At 37.5% G+C, this 25,879-nt stretch overlaps 1 protein-coding gene across 3 annotated transcripts; it reads right to left on the bottom strand.

Moving 5' to 3' along the window:
• Window positions 1–182: 182 nt before the first annotated feature.
• On the bottom strand, window positions 183–23,993 carry LOC144515513 (transmembrane protein 255B). 3 transcript variants are annotated; one of them, XM_078246415.1, is made up of 9 exons: window positions 23,828–23,993; window positions 22,261–22,400; window positions 21,539–21,601; window positions 14,789–14,878; window positions 8,917–8,997; window positions 8,722–8,807; window positions 8,341–8,500; window positions 2,848–2,959; window positions 183–1,207 (listed from the first exon to the last, which is right to left on the bottom strand). In XM_078246415.1, exons 1-9 carry the CDS (start codon window positions 23,874–23,876, stop codon window positions 1,128–1,130), a joined length of 861 nt encoding a protein of 286 aa, XP_078102541.1. In that variant the 5' UTR covers window positions 23,877–23,993; the 3' UTR covers window positions 183–1,127. The 3 variants fall into 3 exon arrangements, with proteins under 3 accessions (XP_078102541.1, XP_078102540.1, XP_078102542.1); XM_078246414.1 differs by having other exon boundaries at window positions 2,852–2,959; XM_078246416.1 differs by lacking the exon at window positions 14,789–14,878 and having other exon boundaries at window positions 2,852–2,959.
• Window positions 23,994–25,879: the final 1,886 nt, after the last annotated feature.

The raw sequence follows: 25,879 nt of genomic DNA, 5'->3' as shown, positions 1-25,879 counted from the left end.
AAGGATGATCTGTTGTGGGCTCTAGAATGACAGAGCCAACTGATGCTGACACAAATAGATTCAGCCTAACCATAATTTATAGATGTCATCACTGTAAATGTCATGTTCATATCAACACTGACTTATCTCAGAATAAAATTTCAACAAATCCATTCAAAAAGAATCCAGAACAAATTTTTGAAATTGATAATTTGTGTATTTATTTAATCAATTTAATGCGTAAAACAAAACGTTAGTGTCACTAAGACCTTTTTTTATGATTTTTTGTGGTTTTCACTTTTTAGTTTTTGTTAGTGACAGTGGATAGACAGGAAAGGGGAAGAGAGAGTATTCAAGTCAACAGCCTAATACTGTTATTATGATGATAACAGTTATTGTTGCAGTTTAATCAGACACATTATAAAAAGTTCAACATGAAATGAAGCAAAATGTACTCTACAGGACAACAGTTAGTAAAATAAACATTACATGTTTGTATTTAAATCATGCGTTTGAGAGGCCTTATAGGGCATAAATCAAACTTCAACACACACAAACTTAATATTTATTACAAAACCTTGTGTGTTGTACTAAGTTTGGTTGTGTGAGAACACCATGTTATCAATATTTTAAATGATACATTTCATTTATGTTCAAATAAGGTTATAACTCTTGTGTATGATTTCACTGATGTTTGTCAAAGTTAACGTTTGTGTTATAGCCAAGACAGCATGTGCATGCAGTCGACACATTTATAACAGATAACATTTCATGTAGATACATTATACAACTTAAGATGTTTATGTTTTTGAGCAAAATACAGTCAAATATGTTATAATCTTTGCATACAATTGAAACATCCGCCTTTGGATTTCTATAAAACAAAATCTGCCTTTCTGCATAATATTCAGAGCAACATATCTTTCTTTTAGTTGTGCCTGTTATAGTTCCTCCCGTCCTCACAACATCAACAAAAAAATTAAAACCGATCTGTTTATCCCTTTCTGTTCTTTCAGCTTTTGTTTTCTGGTCATTTTATGGTGAAATGCTGCTGCTGCTGCTGCTGCTGCTGCTGTGCTCATGCAGAGATGCTGTGGGCCCTGTAAGGCAGCAGGCTGGTCAGCGGGGCGAAGGGAGGAGGGTTCGACTCAGTGTGAGGAGTCGATGAAGGATGAGAACTCTGTGAGGCGGCCGTCCCTTCTGCTGGAGGGAAATACATGGAGGCTCCCTGGATAGAGCAGGAGAAGACAACGGAAACAAAGAAAGACGTTGACCACAGACCTCAAGTCATATGTCTTTTGTGTTAACTAAATACTGCAATTTGTGATCATTCATAACAGATTATATATATATATATATATGAGTTACATATATATATATATATATATATATATATATATATATATATATATTTTCAGAATAACTTCCAATATTATGTTCCACTACAAACAAACTTTCATTTTGTGTTGATTTTAGCGGCCCCTGTGGACAAACGCAGAAGTGGTTGTGACGTGAAGATCTTGATCTGGCTGGCACGTGCATTTGTTTAGAAAGACGCAACTTATTTTTAATACTATTTTCTATTTAACAACCCAGCTGTTTCATAACCAGTTAAAAACTCCTTGTACCTTTTTAAAAAGCAAAGTTAAAACTAAGTCTTTGTCTTTGCCAGTAATAACGTATGAATAGATGAATGGTAAACTCCATTTGGTATAATCTACCTTTTATTTAAAAAATCCTAACGCAACAAGTTCCTATGCTTTTTATAAGCTTTTATCCACTTCTCTTTGTTTTGATCTAACTTCTGTTTTAGATCAAGAATGAACTGTCACACTCTACTTCGATTAGTTTCTATTGATGTGAATTCCAGTAAACAACCTTGTTGAGGATTATAAAGTGTGGTTAATTGTTCTCCTGAAAATACAGCATTCCTGGTCCTAAACATATGGCTTTATTACACAGATCAAGACTGTAAAGTTGATCCGATGTGGGTGGTCAAGTGTGGAGACCTGAACGGTCTTTTTCCACAATTTCCGTTCTGTTCAAATTTGTGGAAAAAGGCAGATTCTTTTCTGAATTAAAGGCACCCTGGAGATTTTATTTAAACAAAAAAGGGTTTACTTTCATTTATTGTTTCTCACCTAAACAAAACGTGTGTCCTTAAAGTCTAACAAACACATTTAATGCATGTCCTACATCATGAGACATTTACACACTATATTGTAAAGCTGTAATCCTTAAAATTCAGTTCTGGTTGATTTGGCAAAACTCGTGGTTAGCGTGGTAACAGCTAATGTGGTTTGCATGGTAAAGGCAAACTCAGCCCCTTTCAAGAAAAACCTCCTGTAAGTAATTACTGAATGTAAATAAGATGAATGACTCAAATTATATATTATTATAACTAATGTTTTGAATCCTGCATTGTTCACATCAGATCATGGTCATCTTGTTCTCCTCTTTAATGCTGCACTGCTTTTTACAGCACATTAATCATTAAGTTGAGGGATACGGAGTGTTCATGGTACTGCAGGCAAACACATGATCCTGCTCATCCAAACTTTACAATTCAGCACAACTAGTTTTTAAAAAACTCCACAGGATACCTCTAAATAGCTATACAAATAGTGCTATGATCCGTTTTGAGGTGAGAATGCTTAAAAGGTGTATAATGGATGGATGTCGGCGGAGATAAGGAGGTTTGGGTCATTTGTGGGACATTAAGATGGTTAGTCTCACAGGCAGGGATAAGGACAATTAGACCACATACATACATATGTTTGTAATGGTATCTTTATCTTTATCTGTGTGTGTGTGTGTGTGTGTGTGTGTGTGTGTGTGTGTGTGTGTGTGTGTGTGTTGACCGCACACTGACTGGGTGGCGCTGGTGAAAGGCGTGTGTGTTGGCGACATCCATCAGCAGAGGAGCTGTTGGGGAAGAATCTTTGCTCTCAGAGGGCTCGATCACAGGGCCACTACTCCTCTGACACACACAATGAGAAACACACACACACACACACACACACACACACACACACACACAATGTTATTATAAGTACAATCTGCTCTGGTGTATAACATGAAAAAAATAAAACCGTCACATTCAGTCATTACAGATGAAATGATATACTAGATGATTTAGATGGTCTGGTGATAAGCCTTAAATGAGGAGCACTCTCTGATTACAACATTGTTTTTGCCATGATCATGGAAAGTCTGCAGACTAAAGTCTGAACAAATCTAATGTGATCCTTTACTTTGGATAACTGAAAAAAGATACGACTGCAAATCATTTGAGTCAGAGACACTTACGTCAAGGAACTAACTATAACAAATAGTTATTTAGTTAGATTTGTCAGAAAAGACTCTGCTGGAAGACATATTTCCTCCACACACACACACACACACACACACACACACACACACACACACACACACACACACACACACACACACATTAAAACTTGAAGCCCCAGAAAACTTCAGATATTACTGAATACTTTCAAATATTAAGTACTTCTCTGTAACATTAAATGTGCTTGATTAAATAAGCCACAATCACAAGTTTAAAAGAAGAAAAAAAAATCAGTTAATCTGCTTCATCAGGACTGTGAGGGCATGGTTGGATCAGATTTGTTTCATTGTAGCCTATCAACATCAGCAAAAAAAAAAATTGATTGGTGGACATCAGTATGTAACGTCACCTTTTCCAACTGAGTACTGCCTACTTCACAACCACACTGTTTTCCCAAATTAGTTGACTTTACTAGAAATTTGCCTTAAATCGTCTAAGTTTTTACACAAGGTGAAACTTACCAGGTCAAGGTGTATTAACACAGAGCAGTAAGTTGATGCAGTAGACAAATCAAGTTTAGATTAGTAGTCATTACTAAAAATCATTAGTAAACAAATTATTTTTTTCTGGAGTCTAAAATAAGCATGTTAAGTTAAAGCTTTAGTGCGTGACTTTTTTTATATTAATGAACGTCCGTTACATTCAAGCCATTGCCAAATGAGTTGCTACAAAGCTAATTAAGACTATCAGCTCCACAAAACTCTCTCTGTATTTCTCAGTATGACTATGTTCAGAAGATTGTGGCATCCGGTGACTTTCGCACGCAGAAAATCAAGTCAAGATAATTACCTCTTCTGAAGAATCCATTGTTTTTTTTAAACCTCCGTGTCCTCCTTGGCTACTAGCAACTGTGTTGAGGAGGGGTGGGGGTGGTGCGCGATCATGGAAGGCTTGTATCATGTGGATGCACTGACAGTTTTGTTGTCATTAGAATTCCTCACGGGGAGACAGAAACTACGCACTATAGCTTTAAACATGCAAAGAAACATAACAAATGTAAAGTATTAGTCTACTTAACATACTATAGAAATAATTTGTTCATATAAATATTGTTTTTTCCTTTATGACTTGCCTGACTTTAAGAACAATGTCTTCAATACATTTGTTCCATTAAAAACACAAATAAAAGAATACACATTAAAACACTGTAATTGCCAATGTATTCTGCTGCATGGACAGTTTCACTCTAGAGACAGCATTACTGACAATGTGTGTATTTCCTGATAACAAATGTCTCACTGTCTAAAAGCCATCAGTCCCTTCCCGGGTCTCGGTCATGGTGCAACAATAAATGTAGATAAACATGAACACTAAATCAACCGTACAAAACTAAAACCCACATTACATAAATGCACAACATTACCAGAACATTATTAAAACACACTTTAACTAGGACAGAAACCATTCAGGACATATACAGAATATTTTTCCCATGAGCCTTAGCATCCCTTCAGCGCAGAACAGTTCAAATGACCCCGCCCCTACCATACATAAATCCTTAGTTATCCTGCTTAAAGTGACTATATGTAACTTTTAAATGTTTCTGAAACTGTGTAATGTTCCATCTTATGATCATAAATGACCTGTAACAGCAAATGAGACTAACAGTGAAAAGAACGCTATTTTCATATAGTTTTTATCAATGCCTCTGCCCGGTTCTGATTTTTCCCGCGAAGTCACAGAATGATTTACGGCAGGTAGACGGCGCTACAGTAACACATTCTGATGGGTCACAGATTTTGGCATAACACTGGAAAAGCCAGTGTTAGTGAGTATGCAGGTAAAACGTAGCAGGAGATTTCTTTATGTAGGCTTAACTGTATTTTATCTTAAAAGGTATCTGCTGTAGTTATGGCTGATATTGGGACAGGGCCATCACAGAAAATAAGGAAATTAAACGAAGAACAACTAAAAGCTAAAAGAGAAAGGGAAAGACTACTGGCGAAGTCCGAGTCACACTCGGTCGGGCTTTCAACAGATGGAGACAATTACGGGATTGTAAATAATTCAAAACCGACCCTGAATTGGCCCTCAGGTATGTAATATGTCTATTTCATTCATAAAATACCTAGTCTGCGTGATGTAGTTGTACGTCAGTAGCCGATACTAAATTGCGTCCCCCTTCCATTTAGCGCAGACATTTTATTCCTTTTAGTCCCTGTTTGTGTTGGCCTACTATTTTCTTATCAATTGTCCCCCTGTACCTGTGTAAAGCGCCCTTGGGTTTCATGAAATGCGCTATATTAATCTAAGTTATTATTACGCTGGTTGCTACAACAAACTCCTAACGTTAATGCTTTGGCTCGTGACATCTATCTTACTACATCTTAACAGGGCCCAGCCCACCACTGCTTAGAGCACATAATGATGCAACGCACTTTTCACTACCCCTGATTGAGCAGCTGATCTGCCCTAACATCCCCCTTTTATAATCATATAAACCCATAAAACAAACTAACTAACAGCAACATGTGGTGAAAAGAATGAAACAGTGGAGGCCAGTCAGCTAATGCAAGCACAAGTTCCATCTGTTAAATGTGTGGCGCTGAATCTTTTCACAAATGGGTCATCTACGCATTATTCGTCATCCCAGCTGCTGTAGGTTGGTTTCCATCTACTTAATAACTAGTAATAAATCCATTCAAATCTAATAAACTTAAGCTGTGGTGCAAGAAGTCTACACAGCAAACAAGAACTCAAATAAAGGGAGTTGCTTCATCAAATGTTCACATAGTATTAGGCACATTTGTCACTCGCTGGACACAGTTAGCAACGAGCAGTTTGATTGTGTCATTTTAATGATGCAGCACACGTTCTTCCCTGCAAAAACATTTTATATATTTGGACCTCAGTGTTGTTCTGGTCTCCATATGGGTGGTCCAAAATTTCACAAACTGTTAGTTTCCCTGTCTTTTATGTAATGTATTGAAGCCAGAGAGGGGGAAAAACATTTGCAATCTGTGAATATATTAATGTAAATAAATCTAATCATCTCATAGGTATGTAGCTAATGTAGGATGGACAATTCCAGATATTAATTTGTTGCCTGATTTGCAGATGTTGACTCATACAGATCTGGAAACTTCTGGGACTCTTCTGTCAATTTATTGACAGTATGTAAACACCATATACACAAAAATATGGCATGTGGAATGTGGGGGAGATATTAAGTGATCAATGATGTAAGTACCTACAGAGAGGACTATGACAGTTGAACACATGACAGATAATGTTATTTACAAAAAGAAGACTTTCTGCATGACAAAATGGTAAGATGGAAGTTTTGGCAGCTGTTTGGTCTGTTGGCAATCATCTCCTGCAGCGTTTAGGATCACTCAGGCCAGATCAGCTGAATCTCTGGCAGCATCAAGCTCAAGGAGCTCTCCATAGACCACAAAAATGTTGATTCTCTGGTGTTTTAAGTAGGCCGGGTTGGTGGAGGCAGTTTTCAATGCAGATCTAGGACAGGCCACACCCGTCAGTGGGACAGCTGAAGCGGCTTTGGGGATTTGAGGTTGAGATCGAAATACAGTAGGTTTGGTGTCAACCTAGCTGGTTCTTGGCCATGACGACTCAAGCAGTCGACTAGGGCGGCAAGCATGTTACGATTATTTTCATTATCCATTTCAAAGTTTTTCTCGATTAACCGTTTGGTGTTAGAATGTTAGAAAATAGTTTAAAAAACATGATTCACAGAGCCCAATGTGTTGTCTTCAAATTATAAACAGTCCGAAACCCAAAGATTTCCAATTTACTGACATAGAAAGACAGGGAAGTAATTATACAGTAATTTTTCATATTGAGAAGCTGGAAACTGGGAGTTTTTGGCATTATTGCTTTAAAAATGACTTAATTGATTAATTGATTTTGTCTTCCCTCTGTTCTCTAAACAATAAGATGCCCAGACTGGTTATAGATTTTACTTGATCGTTTGACATCAAACAACACATGGAGAGTGGAATCCAAACTAAAACAAAAAAACAACAAGCAAAGCATATTTCAACATATGTGATTTAGCACTTTGTTGCTTTAAGAGTGGAAGCTGCAGGAGGAGGAGTGAAGGAATGCATTTGCTTTTGAAAACCTTACTGATGGACTGGGGCTTAACATCCAGAGACAGTCTGGGTTAACCCTGCTGACCTATAAGTGTTTTTCCACTTTTTAGGACTTTTCATGACTCACTTTGTGAACTTCACATTCCATCTTTGTTGTCTCTTACTGCACGGAGGTAGAAGAGAGTCAGGAAAAACTGACCTCATGCACTACAGATGCATGAACCGGTTTTTACTTTCATGGAGTAATAAAGTTAAGGGATATGCTGTTAGTCTCACTTTGCCAGACCCTCCTCCAAAGCACATTGAAGGAGGGTCTGGCTACTCCACATAGCATTCGGGGATGGGAGGGAAACGTGCTATGGCTTAATGGCATTTCTTTAAACCAGTCGTACTAAGCTCCGCACAGAGCCGCTGCAAAATAGTCGTGCGAGAGAAAACTCAGATTGGACAGGTAGTCTAGCAAGCTGTCTGGATTCACCATGCAGAGATCTGAGGAGTAGTCAACAATAGTCCTCATAAATCCACCGAATTTAAAATTCAAACACAAAGAAAGTGGAAGGAAACGGAAAATACATGCATCCGGCAGAATTTCCTGCAGTAAAATACGTATGAACAGACACAAATTCAGTCTTGGTGCTTCTGCTCAAGCTTGTTTCCGCCTAGTGGCTAAAAATCAACGAGTGCAGCTTTTAAGTTTAACCAAGGTTTGTGAAACCTGAAAACGTATTTGTACTGAAATGTACTGAAATGATTGTTAATAGTGTTTTATTATTCAATTCCAAAAAGGAAAAATAAGAAAAATGCCTTTACATTTATGCAGATCAAATCCCTTTTGCCACAGAGCCTCTGAGCGGGGTCTTTTGCAGAGTTATTTGGTCATAAATGTTCCAAACGTACCACGTCTTCACAATATAGGACCTTTATGAATGTGTGTCCTGAGTCTGTGTGTCTTACCAGGTCCTTGATGCTGCCCAGCACGGCTGTAGTAAGGATGCCTGTGAAGAAGGCCACGAGGTTCAGGCCAGTGAGGTTCCAAATTAAAATGTACAGAGTGAAAACTTCCTCACAGCTTTGTACTCCAACATACTCGTAGTAGTTGCTGAGGTAGTCTCCACTGCAGAACAAAACAACAGCTCTGTTAACTACGAATTAATTCAAATTTGTTGGACAAGAACATTCATTAAAGACAAGACGAAGCCTGACATTTTGGTGAAAATTCTCAAATAGTAATAAGGATATTTTAGCAGATAGTTGGCATCAGTTTGTTTAAACTGTGATGACATGGCAGTGGTAACAAAACACTGAGATAATGTTGTAGTAATATCACTGTCTCACTTGGCGCAGTCGTACAGGTCGCAGCAGTAGCAGGTCCCACTTCGTACTGTAATATTACAAGACTCCTTTGGACTCCAACACGACACCTGAAAAAGGAAAAACAAGGTTAAAATGTGTCAGTGCTCACCTGCAAATACAACACAGACAAGTCATTGACAATATGTTGCTTGTACACATCAGTACATCTTTACTCACAGAGGTGTAGAAATTCTCATAGATGTAGCTGCTGCCGCTGCTGTAATACTGGCATCTCTCTGCTTTCATTGGACGCATGTCCTGGCAAAAGTTAATATGAGAAGAAATATCATCCACAGGATTTCAAAACAACACCAATTCATCTTTGTTGAGGATAAAACAAGATATTATATAAGTTTGGAGTCCGTTTGGGATCAATTTCCAGAACTCACTCAGTCCACTTTGAACACACTTTTGTTTAGGGCTCTTTTAAATTGGAAATTTTTTTTAAATTTCTCTGATACATTTCATGGGTGGCTTATTTTATGAAATACAACATATAAGACTCAAACAATAAACTCCTGGACTTCTATCATTGTCCCTGTTGTGCACGGTGTGTGGTTAGATTTGGACCGCCGCTGATGTTTACTGGACCCACAAAGTTGAGGAAAACCTTTCCCATCTATTGTATTGTGAAATAAAACACACAGCAGGTGGAAATATGCCTGTTCTCTTGTTGGAGTTGTTGTGCTGTTAGTTGATTAGTTGATTTTATTGTTTGTATTACATCATTGTGTTATGGTACATCTCAAGGAGTTTGATCCATCTGTACCGTATGGTATGAAAAGGAACAAAGACATTAAGAGAGGATATGGAATCCTATCTGGTTTTGAATAGGTTGAAAAAAGGTGACCTGTTGCACTTTAACCTTTTGGATATCATCATTTACTGCACTATGAGTAGACTCAGTGAAAGAATCAAAAAGCGACCTTCAACACACTAAAGCATGATGACATGAATTACAGTTACTTTGAGAATTGATTCACAAAGGTAGGTATGCATTTATCTTCTATACTGTATATACCCTAACACAACAGTTATATAATCAAACATATATCATCTCATTCTTTAAAGGAAAGGGTGGGTGCCATTTAAAGTTACAATAAACCAAAGTCTAGTTTACATTTCTAATATATCTTCTAAGATACACTGCATGTAATTCTATTTTTATTGTTGCTTTCATCATAAAAAAGCAGCACACACGTTATGGTTTTTGTTGGAAGTACAAAAGCTTAAAGATGGTAATGTGACTCCATTACTTAATTTTATTGTGCCAACGCGCAATATCCCCTTCTCGCTGATATTTGTCTGAAACACTTTGGCACAATAAAGTTCCTGAACCTTTTGTGCATTCGAATAAATGAATGTAATAAAATGTTATAATAAAGGACTAAGCTCTGTGCTATTAAAGTGCCAACATCTGTTAAAGAAAAGAAAAATCATGGGCAGCACGGTGGTCAGTGGTTAACACTGCTGCCTCACAGCAAGTAGGCACTGCAGAGTTTGACCCCCCCCCTCCCACAGCACCTTCCTATTTGGAGTTTGCATTTTCTCTCCGTGTCTGCGTCAGTTTCCTCCCATGTGCCTGTTCCTCCCACATGCATGCTAGGTAACTAGGACTACAGTTGAAAATTAACCGACTGGCTAACACTGGCACATTTACAGAAATGTTGATAAATGTGCATTGTCCTAATAAATAGACATTTTTATCTTATATAAATTAAATCTTAAATCATGGCGTCAAAGCTCATTTAAAATTAACATCAATTACAGCCTGAAATAATTGTACAGTTTGGTCCAAAAAGATAAACACGGAGATCTTCAAAACAAAACAGGCAGACTTGTATAATATATTGTATTTACAGTATTTAGATTATTTCAACAAATGTCTGCCATCATTACAGTTTGCATGAAAATGGAGGCCTTGACCTGATGTTATTGTGCAAAAAAACAAAAAAAAAAAACAATAAGAAGAATCAAGCAGCAACAAATAAAGTCAATAATATTTTCCAACTGTAACCATGTAATGCAAAAGTTAGACATTTTGGGAAATACATTTTCTTGCTGAGAGTTGGATGAGAAGATTGATACCACTCACCTGTGTGCTAAATATGAAGCTACAGCAAGCAACCACTTGGCTTAGCTTAGCAAAAAGACTGGAAACAAGAGGAAAACAGCTAGCCAGGCTATTTTCAGGTAAAACTCACTAACTAAAAGGTTTATTAATCTGTAATAAAAAAGAAGTGTAAAAATCACAAGTTGTGTTTCTTATTTCTTAAAAAATACAGTGAAGCCAGGCCAATTTTGCCAAAATAATCCAAGGTCAGAATAATCACAATAGTCAGAGGTTACATCAAGGGACTGTTCGTTATTTATTTCAGTGGCCACCGGAGGAGTTTTTGGGACCTTTAGTCAAAATAGACCTGAACCTCCCTTCAGCAACAATACATTTTGGATGACCCTGGTGGCCATTTCAGTAGATTTACTCACTAACATTGTTGTGGAAACATAATAAAAACTAAAAACTAAATGCACACTTCCTGCATTACTGCATTACTTCAAATACTAAGTTACTCATCTAGTAAACTAGTATTCACATGAAATAAAACAATAAAACATTGAGACCATTCAGCAAGGCACACTGGGTAATTCAACACTGGTTGCTATGGACTCGTCACTAGGCTTCCTCAGTCATTGTATATTTTAGCATATAGGTAAAGCTGCCAAAGCTGAACATTATCCAAAACTCCATTTCTCAGACGAGCGTCAATTTGGGAGCTTGCATGCTACCACTACATATATATATATATATATATACACACATATATATATATACATATATATATACACACATATATATATATATACATATATATATACACATATATATATACATATATATACATATATATATATATATATACATATATATATATATATATATACATACATATATATATATATATATATATATATATATACATATATATATATATACATATATATATATATATATATATATATATATATATATATACACATATATATATACATATATATACATATATATATATATATATATATATACATATATATATAAAAATGTCAGCATAGATCATTTCTATAAGGTGTCCAGAACAACATACTAAAAGTCCTAAGAAATCCTAGTTGAGGAAATATGTTTAATTCTCATCAATGCAAGATGTGTGTGCCAGTAAGGCCAGGCAACAATACACCCCAATGGGGCTATTTTTTTCCTTTACTCCTATCAAAATAAAACTTCATACAATGAAAGTATCCATGAAAAGTAACATTTTTATCTTTATATTGACATTAAGAATTAATTGCACAATCTTGCCTCCAGTTGCTTTCTACATTATTTTTTTTAATTTGCGAACAACCCTTACTTAATGACATTCCCCCACAGATAACATAAGAAGAAAGTCAGAATAGCCATCTTAGTCATTAGTAACGTGGTGAGATTACATTTTGCTACCTTGTTGTGGTGGGGAGGCTTGTGTGCCCTGAAGACTATACCGGCGGGGGTTATATGTGCATATTCAAATTCATTTCAAAAGAAACTTGTAATACAAAAAAAGTTACTTTTCATGTATACTTTTAATATGTAAAGTTTTATTGTGGTAGGAGTAAAGGAAAAAAATAAGCCTATTTGGGTGTATTTTGGGCATATTCGATTAGTGTATAGCTCATTTGCATATTAAAATTAATTTTCAAAGAAATTTGTAATACAAACATTTTTACTTTTCATGTGTACTTTTATTGTGTAAAGTTTCATTTTGATAGGAGTAAAGGAAAAAAATAGCCAGATTGGGGTGTATTGTTGCCTGGCCTTATTGGCACACATCTCGGATTGATGAGAATTTAACATATTTCCTCAACTAGGATTTTTTAGGACTTTTAGCATGTTGTTCTGGACACCTCATAGAAATGATCTAAGCTGCAAAAAAATCTTTTACAATTAGTCTGTCGTAAAACTCTACTTTGCCTGGACTATTTGTGCCAGTAAGAAGCTGGTCATGACCGCTGTGCCACTGGTCGCGACCAGTGTATTTAGCGCCCCTAGTGGTTGTGACCACTGGTCTGTGCCAGAGACCAGCTGGTCCTGACCACACGGATCTTCAAAATCAATAATAATAACAATAATAATCATAATATATCTGATATAGTGTATTTTATAGACAAAAGATTATGATCGCTGACATTTATCCAGCTAACAGTGCTGCCAAAACAACAGGAAAGGAGAGAAAATACTAAAGCGGCTTCACAGACCACAGGGACCACAGGGCAGACCACTGAGGAGCTGGTCGCGACCAGTGTCTTTAGCGCCCCTAGTGGTTGTGACCACTGGTCCGTGCCAGAGACCGTGGTCCCAGGACAGACCACAGAATCGGCTACAACCCCCTCTCCTCCCGTCTCATGCCCTCCCGGCTTGGTGCAGTCTGCAAGCTTTGACTTTTCAAGATAAAAGCTTGCGTCTGGCTCGTTATGTTTTCGTACGATGTTTTTGATGTTTTTGAACTAAACAGTACGGCAATCATGCTAATGAATACAATTATTTTTTCATCAAATGTCTTAGTTACAACACGATGGAGTTAGCAAAGCAGTTTTGTGTTTATATGTGCGAGCGGGATTTATTCAGTTTGGGAAATCCCACGGTCTCTAAAGTTACAGTTCAAATTGTCTGGCTGACTAAATAGGGAGGGACCTATCTGCTAGCGATAGGGGCCGAGACTGAGAGAGCTACATGGAGCTACATGGATAAATATGCACCAAACAAGCCACTTTGAAATGTTGCTGCTCTCACGAATACAAAAGTTGGGTGACCCTCCCCCCTAGACTAAAAACAATTGGATGACCCTCCCCTCAACAAAGAATAAAAAGACATGACCCTCCCCTATTTTCCTCCAGTGGTCCATTCCATAAATACCGAACGGTCCCATAGCATCTCCCTTAAGTTACCAGCTAACACCAGCGCTAGCTAGCTTGAGACATGTTTAGGCGACGAAAATGTTCCAATTAATTTTGATAAATTGAAAACAGTGAAAGAGTCTAAGTTTAAGACGGAACCATGGACAACACCCCAAGACAAGTTCATGGCTATTTTAATGTGCACAGTGCCATGGATTCGCATTGCTAGGCCCTCTGTCCTGATTGACAGGTGTGTGTAGCCACGCCCCCAGAGCATCCCCTGCTTTATCGTCAATTTTAAAATAAATGGGACCATAACATACTAAATGAATATCATGCTGTATTGAAGAAGACATGAAAGTAGCGATTGAGGCCATAATCTCATTAGGAAAATGTTGAGGTAATAAATCAAGTGAGAAGTAGGGTAATTTTCTCATAGACTTCTATAGAAACGGACTTCTTTTTGGAGCCAGTAGAGTTCCTGCCTGCTTCACAGTCAGAGGTTTTTGCTCTTACTTACATAAGACTTTATACTGTGCAAGAACATAGTTGTAATTGAAAATGACTAAATATTTAATTATAATTAAATGTCAACAAAAACAAGACTCAAGTGCATAACTAATAGTGATTGCAAGGTCATTACATCCACCCATAAAAGAGGAAGTCTTCTCCGATTGAGCAGATCCAAATTGAATGTATCTCTTTATTTTAGAGGTTGAAAACAGGGGTGTAGCTTTGCTTTTCAACCTGTTAGTTATTTTAGGGAGGAAGCTTGCTGTCTATTACAGCACCATCTATCACATTCAGTCACTTATTAGGCCGAAGTGTGACTTCCCTCAACACTTTTAGACTGATGGGGCCTCTCAGTCCAATCCAGTTTGTTTTCTCACATCAGGCTTTCACAACTGATAATTTAATGAGCTATAATGTATGGGAACTCATTTCATGGACAAAATTATGTCAATATTGCCAACAGAGCGATGTTGGCACCTACTGTGGGCTAAGAGGCTCACAGTCAACCAGCACAGTGGCTTGTTATTGCTTTACGGTCTACTATTACTCCTTTGTTTAATCATCCAGCAACTGGTGTTACAGTATACGCATGCAAGTGCAGGTAACTCACCATGTTTAAGACAATACAGACGCCATCAATCACCAAACACACAAAAGAGGTGATGATCCCGAAGCTGAGGAATACAATCGCAGCCGTCAGCTGAAAAGGCAAAAATGAGAGAATGTCCATATAAAGATAAACATCTGTTTTTGCAGATTATAGCTAAGAAAAGTATTTTTTGTCTTTCCAACAGATGCCAGTCACAGCAGTAACTATTTTGAAACCATACGTTTATTTGTTGGTAGGTGGAAAGCTAATTTAGGTTCGTCACAAGGCAGTTTGCTCACAAAAAAGCTTTAAAGGGTGTTTTTCCCAGACTTTAACTCTTTAACTGAATAAAATCTCTCTTTAATCTTAAAATATCTTATAAAACATATCTAACATCTAATGCTTGTGCTCTCAACACAGGACTTTCACCCCGGAGACCGGCATTTGTGTACCCTTTGAAAATAAATGTAAACGGTGAGTCATTTTAATTTTATGAAGCTAATGGAAGCTATTCTACATCACGTGCATAATTACGCCATGTAGATAGATAGATAGATAGATAGATAGTTTATTGTCATTAATGACATCAATCACTCACTTAGCAGCATAAAAATAGAAAGATAAAAAGTGACAGTGTCAGCAACAATAAATAGATAAAGAGTAAAAAGTATTAAAACCAGAATAAAAAAAATTGTGCATTTTCAAACACAGTATGGTTCAAGTCCAGCTTAGCTTAGCCTTTCAGCAGCTCATTTATGGCCCTGTGAAAAAAAACTATTTCTCATGCCTGCCTAAGGGTAGGGTGTCTAACAGGATATGGCCAGGGTGTGTAGGGTCCACCCTGATGCTTGCTGCTCTTCTCTGCAGCCTACTGGAGTAAATGTCATCAAGGCTTGGGAGAGGGGCACCAATGATTCTCTGGGCTGTTTTAATTACCCGCTGTAGGTCTTTTCTCTCCTCAGTGGTGCAGCTAGAGAACCACACTGTACAGCTGTATGCCAGCACACTCTCGATTGTGCACCTGTAAAAGTTTGTGAGGAGTTCCTGTGGGAGCCCGCTTCTTCTTAGGGTTTGCAGGAAAAAGAGTCTCTGCTGAGCCTTTTTTTACTATCTCCTTAGTGTTCACTCCCCAGGTCAGATCCTCCGCTAGATGCACACCTAGGTATCTGAAGATTCCTAAAGTCAATTATGATGTATGTATGCACCGGAAATGAAGTACCATAACAAATGTACTTATTTTAACCCAAACGATGTAAAACCTAACCACATAGTTTTTGTGCCTAAACATGTTTAAAACTGCAACCGTTATGTTTATATGAGAACAGAAAACGCTCCTATGGGTCGTATTTCCGCCCCGTGTTTTAGATCTGTCTAAAATAAAAGGATTCTTTCTTGGCCCATGCTACACCCACCAAGTTTTAATGAAGATCGGGCCAGTGGTTTTTCCACAATCCTGCTGACAGACAAACAAACCAAACCGAAAAATGACCTCCTTGGCAGAGGTAATAATGACAATTACTATTTTTGAATACATTTTAAAAATATCAACATTTATTAATCGTCACTTTGTATGGGCTTACTACCTCGTTTACTTTTAATGTATGTACAGTATATGTGAGTATATGTACATGTGTTTGTCTTTATGTCATTGTGTACATAATATATTTTATAAGTTTTTTTTGCAAACAAGACAATTACAACAAAGTGAAGATTATGAAAATATCAACATTTATGAATAATTTTGTCCCTTCCACTGTAGCAAACTGCAGGTTAGTCCTACAGATACAGGCTGCTGAAGGCCTGATATCAGTCTCAGAAACGTATTTGTTTAAACTGTGACTCTTCCAAATCATAATATTATGCCTGCCTACTTGAGAGCGAACAAAGCAAAATAATTGTGTTAGCACTCTGTAACTGATAGCTGCTGACTTGCAGAGCTGAGTGTCTAAACGGACTCAGTCTATCTTCCCTTCATTCCTGTTTTTCATTAATCACAATCTCAATTCATCACATGCTGGAATAATAATATCTGTGGAATGAAGTAAATATGAAAAGTTCCACTATTAAAATTTTTTTTGCACTGAATAGGTTCCCTGTCTTCTCCAGTATTTAAAGTTATTATCACAAGAACTCATCGCACTATTGCTAAAAACAGGATACCAAATCCAAGCACAACCAGTTTTATCCAAGAACTCCTGCAATGGAAGTATTGTCTGCAAAATCCCTGATCTCCCTCTTGAACAGGACGATCTGCTGTTTTTAACATTTCTGGCATAAAGCAGCTTTTGGCTTGATCGTTGTGATGGATGAAAAGTCTGGGGGGGTCACAGAGATACAGTATATAATGGGACTCGTCCTCTGGGAGTCATACCATAAATATTTGACCCTGAGATGACTGATACGTGGAGGAAGAGCTAAATAACTTTTGGATAGTTTATTGAGAGAGAACAGTTTTTAATAACGTGATTACATGAGGCACACACCATTACTTCACTAGCATACGGTTCTTTGTTAAACAAATCAAGTTACCAAATTTCCAGTTCACATACTGCTATCATTAGCTAATGTACTTTGTTACAGTACCTCTTTTAATTGTTTTCACTTTCTAAAATGGCAGCTGTTAAAAAGACAATAAAAAAACACTGTATATTCTGTCAGTGGGGAGCAGGTAGAAGTGATCAGCAGCTTCACAAATGTACAAAGGCTGAAACAACATTAGGGTCAGTTGCCTCTACATCTACAGTAGAGCTGCATTTTATTGAAAGGAATGCGTGTTGAATAACAACATAGTAGAGATACACATCAAGTACTGGTTTTCCATTTATTTCTACTGCAGTGGTTTACTGTGAACAGTGCTGCTGTTAGTTAAATAAAGCTCCTTTGTGTGATAGATAGTTTCTGAGAAACAGTACATTTAATCAAGATCAGATAATTGAATTACTATTGCTTTGCCTGTAAAACTGAACCGTTCATGCAGTTCTCAATGATGATGCAGATTTACCCCTCAAAATCTTAGTAATTTTTGAAACAGTAGTTACTTGAATTTAGACAGAGATGAAGCCAGGGAAGGTAAATTTTGTCTTCTTTAACGACAATTTTGGTAGATTCAGTTGAACATCAGTTGTAGCTAGCTAGCTAGCTCATTTAGCTAACATCAGGGGCGATTCTAGGATCAGACCTTTAGGGGGGCTCAGCCCCTAATGAGAATGTGACATGAATACAGCGCCTTGCAAAAGTGTTAACCCTCCCTGCTAAATCAGTAATTTCATTAGTCGATACTCTCTGAGCTAGCTACTGAACAACAACGACAGCTAACGTTTTTTGACACTATTAACACTATGATGGAACTAAACCTGACACTTTATAAGTCACAGTAATAACAACCAATTTGACACAATATTCTAACATTCAGAAATTTTAGTTGCTTACATTTCAATTTGGGTTCTAATCTGCGCCATGAGATTACCAACTTCTTCTCTGGGGACTACCAACGTTAACCCTTGTGTTGTCTTCCCTTCAACCTTGAAAAAAACACTTTTTTCCGGACATTTTTGACGCCTTTTTTTCACAATTTGTTTTTGCTTTTTCCAACGTTTTAAATTTAAAAAATGTTCTTCTACACATTTTCATCGCTTATTTCTACGTCCCATATTTTCTGATATAAAACAAAAATTTAAAACGGGTCAATGTGACCCAAGGTCAACTTCACAACTGCCCTCCTGCTCTCCCTCTGACAGATCAGATAGAGACTCAACCAAAGGCGGGAGTCTGGCACAACCACCTCCGATTAGCCAACACTATGTTTCTGTTAACCCTTTCCTTGACTGGGTTACAGGTGCATAGCATTGGCTACAGACACACAGGATATTAAACCTGTTTCAAGCCCTTTCAACCTGTAATTGTTTGTCCTCTGTCACTAACAGACAAGTTCGCAAAGCTTGAGCCCCTCCAAAAAGGGTCTAAAATAGACGATGGCTAACGTTATCTCCCTGAGTTGGTTAAAAACACTGTGTGTGCCTAATTACTATTTCATGTTTAAATCTGGCTCATTTTAAAATGAGAACCCTGCTAATGAAGTTAACAATGTCCCAGGCAAAAAGTCAACATCCTCACCAGCTGAATGTAAAATAAGGTTTTTTTTTGCTTAGCTATACTTATTTATATTTCTAAACAGTATGCACGAAGCTCTTGCTGTAGCGTGCTTTTTTACAGATCAGATCTAGAATCAGAAGTATAAACTTCTGTAGAAGTATAAACTTCGCCAAATTCAATACAGAGCTGGAAATAGCTAGTAATGTACAGTAAACACTAAGGCCTTGTTCAGACTGCCAGCCCAATTTCGTTTTTTGGCATATTATTTTGGCTGCTTGTTGTTTTTGTTGGGATGCTTTTTTTGTACGTGTGTTTTGTTTCTAATTTTTATTTTTACATTTCAATGTTTTTATACAGCACCATGGTGCTTCTTTGTACAGCACTTTGGTCAGCTTAAGCTGTGTTTAAATGTGCTCTAAGAAAACATTACTTACTTACTATATTCAGATTGTATCTGGAAAGTCTGGACGGCAAAAAAACACATTAATAAAAAGAATTGTCTGCACCATGACTTGACACCTCCATTTCTCATGCTTCCATGTTGAAAAGCCGCACCCAGCTAGCTACCAGCGTAGCTATGAAGTTTGAAATCTGATCTGATCGCTTGCAAATAACAGTGTGGACAGTAGACCTGGGTATCGGCCAAATAACCCACTGTAATATTGAAACTTCTCCAGTCAAACAATACGTGCATTTGATCCTTTTTGTACCCAGGTCTAGAAAAAAAGACTATTTGTATGGTTTTGATCACAGCCAATCACTGCAAGTGTTGTTTGACTTAATGTGACATGTGACTGGCCCACTACTGCAGCAGCTACAACCCACACAGGCTGTGTTGTGGTAAAGTTGGGGTATTTGACAGTTCAGCAGTTCAGCTAAGCATGCTGAGATGCTTCCATTTACATGATGGGTAGCCTATTGAATGAAGTAGAAAAAAGAACAAAAGGTATCAAATGAATTATTATTATATGACTTTATTGTTATCGGTAGCCTATCACTTTAAGGGTATTGGTACAAAACAAATAGGATTCGCAGACAGTCTGAACGTAGCTAACAGCATTCGACTTCCGCACAGCGAGGGAATAATGTGCTAGTCCTAATTGAAATTTTTAAATAACATGTAATCCCACAAAATAAGGAAGTTAGTAATGTTGAGTGGGAGGTAACGTTTGGTTACTACTGTAAGGTACTAATAACCTAGCTAATGATGGCTGCTTACTTTAGAGCAGACAGACACACTGATTTAAGAGCCTTTCAGACCAAAGGCAGCAACAGCACCGCTGCGCTGAAATCCATTATTTCCAGTGGCTTGCTCCGCACCAGGGCAGATTTGCTTTGCACTGTGCAGCACAAGCTCTCTGGGGCGTTTAACCTGGTTGAACTTTGGGCGCAGCACGCTGTAGATGTGTGCTGAACCCAGCAGCAAGTGCAGCGCAAAACGCGTTTGGTCTGAAAGATTAAGATTAATCTATTGTGTAACACTTTACTTGAAGTTTTCTACATAAGAGTGACATGACACTGTCATGAACACATGACACAGTCATGACACATAAACCCTAACCCTAACTTGTCATGACAAAACCGAATTACACTTACTAAAAGAAGCGTTATGTCATAAACGTTTATGACTTGTTTATAATGTTTTATGACACGTTCATGACAGTGTCATGTCACTCTTATGTAGATACCTTCAAGTAAAGTGTAACCATCTATTCCTTACAACTCTTGTGTTTTTGATTATGGAAAGGCTAGTCTCGTTTGGCCAGACCATCCACACGCTGCGGAGCGGAGGAGGGTCTGGCTAGTCCACGTAGCATTCCGGGATGAGAGAAAAACGTGCTCTGGTTTATTGGCATTTCTTTAAACCAATCACAATCGTCATGGGCAGCACTAAGCTCCACACGGAGCTGCTGTAAAATAGTTATGCGAGAGAAAACTCAGATTGGACAGAGTCTAGCTAGCTGTCTCAATTTACCATGCAGATATCTGCGGAGCAGTTAACCATAGTCCTCATAAATCAACCAGAGTTTAAAATTCCAACACAAAGAAAGAAGGAAACGGACATCGGCGAAAATACATGCATCCGGCGGAATTTCCTGCGGCACCGGAGCAATCCTGGAAGTCGAACGTCAAGGATATAGACTATGGAAAGGCTAACAAAACCACCTTCAAACTCTGTAAATTCTGAGTACCGCTCTTACTAAAGCCATATGCACACAGTTTCAATATGTGGGCTGTGTCCAGATCACTCTTTACTGTAGTGGATTACATTTACTGTTAGCCATTGTATTTGAGTGTCCGAATTGTTTAAGTGTGAAATTTAAACACTAAAGTGCCCTCAAAAATGTAGTCAGTTGTGACTATGCCTGCTGTGTTACTGTCTGTCCACTAACTACCAACCAGGATTAATATTGTGATCTCCCACAAAAATCTGGACATTTTAAAAGTGAAGGCTGAGACATGAGATTCTCATTGATACAATTTAAAAGACCACAGTGTCACAGTGGGAGGCCAAAAGATGTCTGCTATGTTGCAGAGCAGCACTGCTGGTCCCCGTGATAGCATACATCATACTCTTAGCCAAAACACATTCTCTTTTGGCAGGTCGGGGCTGGGTGTGCACAGTGAAAACATGAGGAAGAATTGTTACATTGGACGTAGGTGTGTGTGAGAATATACCAGCTTTTTGCGGTTTTCTTCCAGATGCATTCCCAGAAGTCCCAGGAATGATCCAAGGGTCAGCTGTAAAAAATATAATGACCACAGTAAGAAACATGGTTCATTCTTATAAGAACTTTGTTATGATGTGGTTCTCTTCCAAGGAAAAGAACTCCGCAAGATACTATGAAAATGGGCTTTGTGGTACCATAAAGCATACATGTGTACATCTTTTATATTACCTACTGTTGCCGAGGGTGATCAAAAGATACACAATGAAGATTCAGTAACTGCATGGCCCATATCTCCCCATAGATATATCCAAAAGCTGATTCTGGTGATTCAAATTTAGGAGAAGTTTGACTTTCAAAAGATCAATTATGTCCTTCGAGTTTTAAAATCAGAAGAAAACTTGAAAGTCAGCCACTGCTAATGTGGATGTCTGACTGAAACACAGAACTGTCAATCATCAATTCCACGGCCTACCTAAAATTATTTACATCTCAAGCAAACGCTTATTGGAAGACCACAATGAGCAGCAAAATGTTTGCAAGACTTAAGCATTGCGGCTTAAATTTCACAATGAATAAGCTATCACATGCTGAGGGTGTTTTCATATGTTTTAAAACTCCCTGCTGATTTACTGGTAGCAGCACATTTTAAACCCAATCTTTCATTTTGCTGTATTTCACAAAATAAACAATGACAGGGAATTATACTGTAGAGACGAGTAAACCACTTACAATAACTCCAGAGATGTAACCAGTCACATTCAGGCTCTCTGTTCGGGTGGTTGTGTAGACTCCCAGCACCACCAGCAGCAGGGACAGACTGAGCATGCCCAGTACCAGCAACAGAGCTCTCCTGACCCTAACCATCATGTCTGCCACCCACAGGAGGAGAGAGAAACATGTTACAGTATATGGGATAGTGCACAACCAATAAAACAGTGAACTAGACTTGGCAACTGCCTATCTGCATATTTCTAGTTTAATGTCAAAGTCGACGAAATAAACCTAATTTAATTTGATTTGATTTAATTGAACTTAATTTCATTCTGAAAATAAACCTTATGATCTCCATCTTGTTCAGTTGAAATGTCATGAATGTTTACAACTCAGCATATTGGAACAAAGTAGTAGATTTGATTATATTGCTCTAATGTAACTAACAAACAAACCTTAACTTGTAACCCTCTATTTAAATGACACCAACAAGAAAATGCTCCTTATTATTAAGAAACGAGATTAGAGATAGTCCTACAGATTACTTCATCTAGGAGCACACAACAAACATCCCAAAGCTGAAAACATTTAGTCTTTACTCAGGTACAAAGTATTGTGGACTACAGTAAGTTATTGTTTTCATTATGCCCTTAAAGAAGACAAACAGAAAGGCATATTTATCCAATTTTAAACAAATATTTCAAAATTATAAAAACACTGGTCGAATGAATTTAATTCATTCATTTGACCACTGATACACTGGATGTTTTTATTGTTTCTTTTTTGCTATCATTAAAGACAGCATTCATTATTCCCTATGTGTGTTTTAAAAAATGTACATATAAGCTTTAATAACACAACAAAAAAAAAAACACACAACATCAACGCATTTGCAATAAAGTGAAGATTGAGAAAGGTATCTTTCTCAATCAAAAAGTAGTAGTAGTAGTAGTAACAACTCAAAAGTAAGGTATCTTTATTAATAATAATAATAATAATAAATTGAATTTGTATAGCGCTTTTCATGGACTCAAAGTCGCTGCCAGCATTTATTTTCCACAATGGAAATAATTCTTAGGAAGTGGAAACCCTGAACCTGGTACAGTAATCCTAATTTCAGATCAGCTAAATAGTATGAGGAAAATCATCAAAGTGTACTGATCTACGTGAAGAAATATTGCAAATTCTATACTATACTGTAAAATATAAAATGCATTAACGTACAATATCATCACCAATTATCCAATATTGAATACCAAAGACACACATTAGTTACATTCCACCAATGTTGAGACGCGTTTGTAAAAAACTGTTTTATACAATGTAAATCTGTATCGACGTAAACTGCATGTGAAATTAACGATTCCAGCCATTTACCAGCCTAAAAAAAACACACAGTTATGACTACAATGTAAATCTCTTTCAGATTATAACCAATAAAAATGTAAATGCAATATGTCAACAGTCCCGAAGATTAATTTAGTAATTAGGCAAAGCATAGGCTATGCTGTTTAATGCAGCTGCCCCTGTCACGGTCTCGTGTATGCTACCTGATCACATTAACCATCTACTCCCTGGGAGTTACCTGTTGCTCGTCCCTTTGGCGCTGGTGCTCCCTGGATCCTTGCAGTCATGATAGATCTACTCTCAAGTCCGAGTCCAGCTCAGGTTTCAGTTCAGGCTTACAAACCTCCCAAAGCTTTGTGAGTTCTGAGTAGCACGGACATCTACTATGAGTCTACTTCATTGCAGCTCTGTGCGTAATTTGTTCCGGCCTCTGCTGCATTCAAGGACGGTCGGAAACGTGCGTGACTACTGCAATCAAGATACTTACAATTGACTCATGACTCATGACTTACATGACTCATGACTCCTTATAATTAAGGACATGCAATATAACAAACGTTCTTTTCAAATAATAAACAATTGACCCTGTAGTTGTAAATCAAGCAACACCACATATGTTGGTCAACGGCTGAATGTGCTGCTGACACAATGAGAATGAGAACATGGTTTTGTAAAACACTGTTGATCAATGGGAGTGGATATGGCCGAATTAACCTCCTGTGGGGGACAGGGAGCAAACATTTGCACCTGGGCCCCTCTTGACCCCATGTTCCTTCATCTCTCTATGAAATGTTTTTCCATGCTACAACTCTCTTTTCTCCCTATGTGCTGTGTGGTAAACTAGTTTAATTAAACACATTCATTTAGGAAAATACAACATGTTAGTAAAATATTAAATACCTAGTTTCGAGGTTCCAGGGCCTCAATATTTAGCTTAGACTTGGAAGGGGAGAGAGAGGGGGAACAAGATGCAGCAAAGGGCCGCAGGTCGGCATTGAAACTGCGGCTGCAGCGTGGAGGACTAATCCTCTTTATATGGGCGCGCGCTCTACCAGGTGAGCTAACCAGGCGCCCATGTTAGTTTTTTTAAGCTTGTAAGTGACTTATTTTGAAAAGCATTTCCCAGAATATTAATGATCACGTAGCCTCAGGGAGAGGGATAACTCTGATTCATACATATTGACATTTTATCCTTTTCTCTTTGACAACCCAATCGCCAAGGTAATCAATCAAATCCCAACTGCAGGTGGAGATAGTTACAAGAAACTACTCTACATATTTAGAGCTGGGAAGATTGATTGTGATATTTTTAACAAGCATGTTGAAATACTGAGATAAGAGGATTCAGCTCTAGTTTGCTCCTTAGTTCCAGATGTCTGAATCACAGCCTATAGTATATCTCACATTCTGTGTCCAGTGATTTATTGGAGTGGAAACAATGTGGCCACGCCAGGCCCAAAATAATTTTGTATTTGAAGTGTCATTCAAGAGGAGAAGGTAAATTAAATCTTTGAAATCACCACTTAACGTTTTCCCTTCATTTCTGTGTTAATGGTGTTTGGATTGATGCATTAATCTGTCAAATATAATCGTCTTTTTAATAGTGTCTCTTCGTTTGGTACAAATTATCTTTAGCACAATATGCATCTTGCAGCATTGGGAAATTTGTCTGCAACCATAAAACATGGATTCTCGAAGGAGCAGTAACTCGGAAACCTTTAATTTCCTGGTGCACTTACTCTGATCCTGGGTCGGAATTGCAGCGATGCCTTGCGAGGGCTGCACATTGATTGATCAAAATCGAAAAAATAATGCCATGACCAGTTGTATATAAGTATATAATTTATAGATGCACGTAAAAGATTTAACACACATGCATGCAGACTCATAGATTTATTTGATCTGTATACCATTATACAGTATATATTATATATTATATTGATAAAAATGTTATCTACTGTGAGGTGGATTTTAAGAAGATATGATTTCATTGGAAAACTCAACTCATCATGCCTTCATACAGTCCAGTTATATTATAGAAAGTGGTACAATTAGTGAAGAATGAGCATCTACACGTCACATCCATGATGATCTGTCCTGTCTGAACTTTGGGTGTTGTCTGTGCAGCTCACTTTTTCAAAATCTTAGAGAGAATAGAAAGATTAAAAAATACAATAATAATAATAAATATAATAAAGTATAAATAACATGAAAATGTATTAACAAACATAAGAAAAAGAATGAATATAGTGTGTCCCTCTCTTTCTGTCTTTCTCAGTGACACGCATGT

The sequence above is a fragment of the Sander vitreus genome, chromosome 3 (genome assembly GCF_031162955.1).
Source record: "Sander vitreus isolate 19-12246 chromosome 3, sanVit1, whole genome shotgun sequence".
NCBI classification, from domain to species: Eukaryota; Metazoa; Chordata; class Actinopteri; order Perciformes; family Percidae; genus Sander; species Sander vitreus.
Note: the sequence above shows the minus strand (reverse complement) of the source record. Positions and strands in the feature narration are given on the sequence as shown.

Bases quoted from the DNA above. Each gene is read 5' to 3' on its own strand.
- LOC144515513 (XM_078246414.1), bottom strand. From the start codon at position 23,876: ATGACTGCAAGGATCCAGGGAGCACCAGCGCCAAAGGGACGAGCAACA. The intron at 22,401-23,827 runs GTAACTCCCAGG...TGTGGGTGGCAG, and splicing joins GCCAAAGGGACGAGCAACAG to ACATGATGGTTAGGGTCAGG. The intron at 8,501-8,721 runs GTGAGACAGTGA...TTTGTTCTGCAG, and splicing joins GACCTGTACGACTGCGCCAA to TGGAGACTACCTCAGCAACT.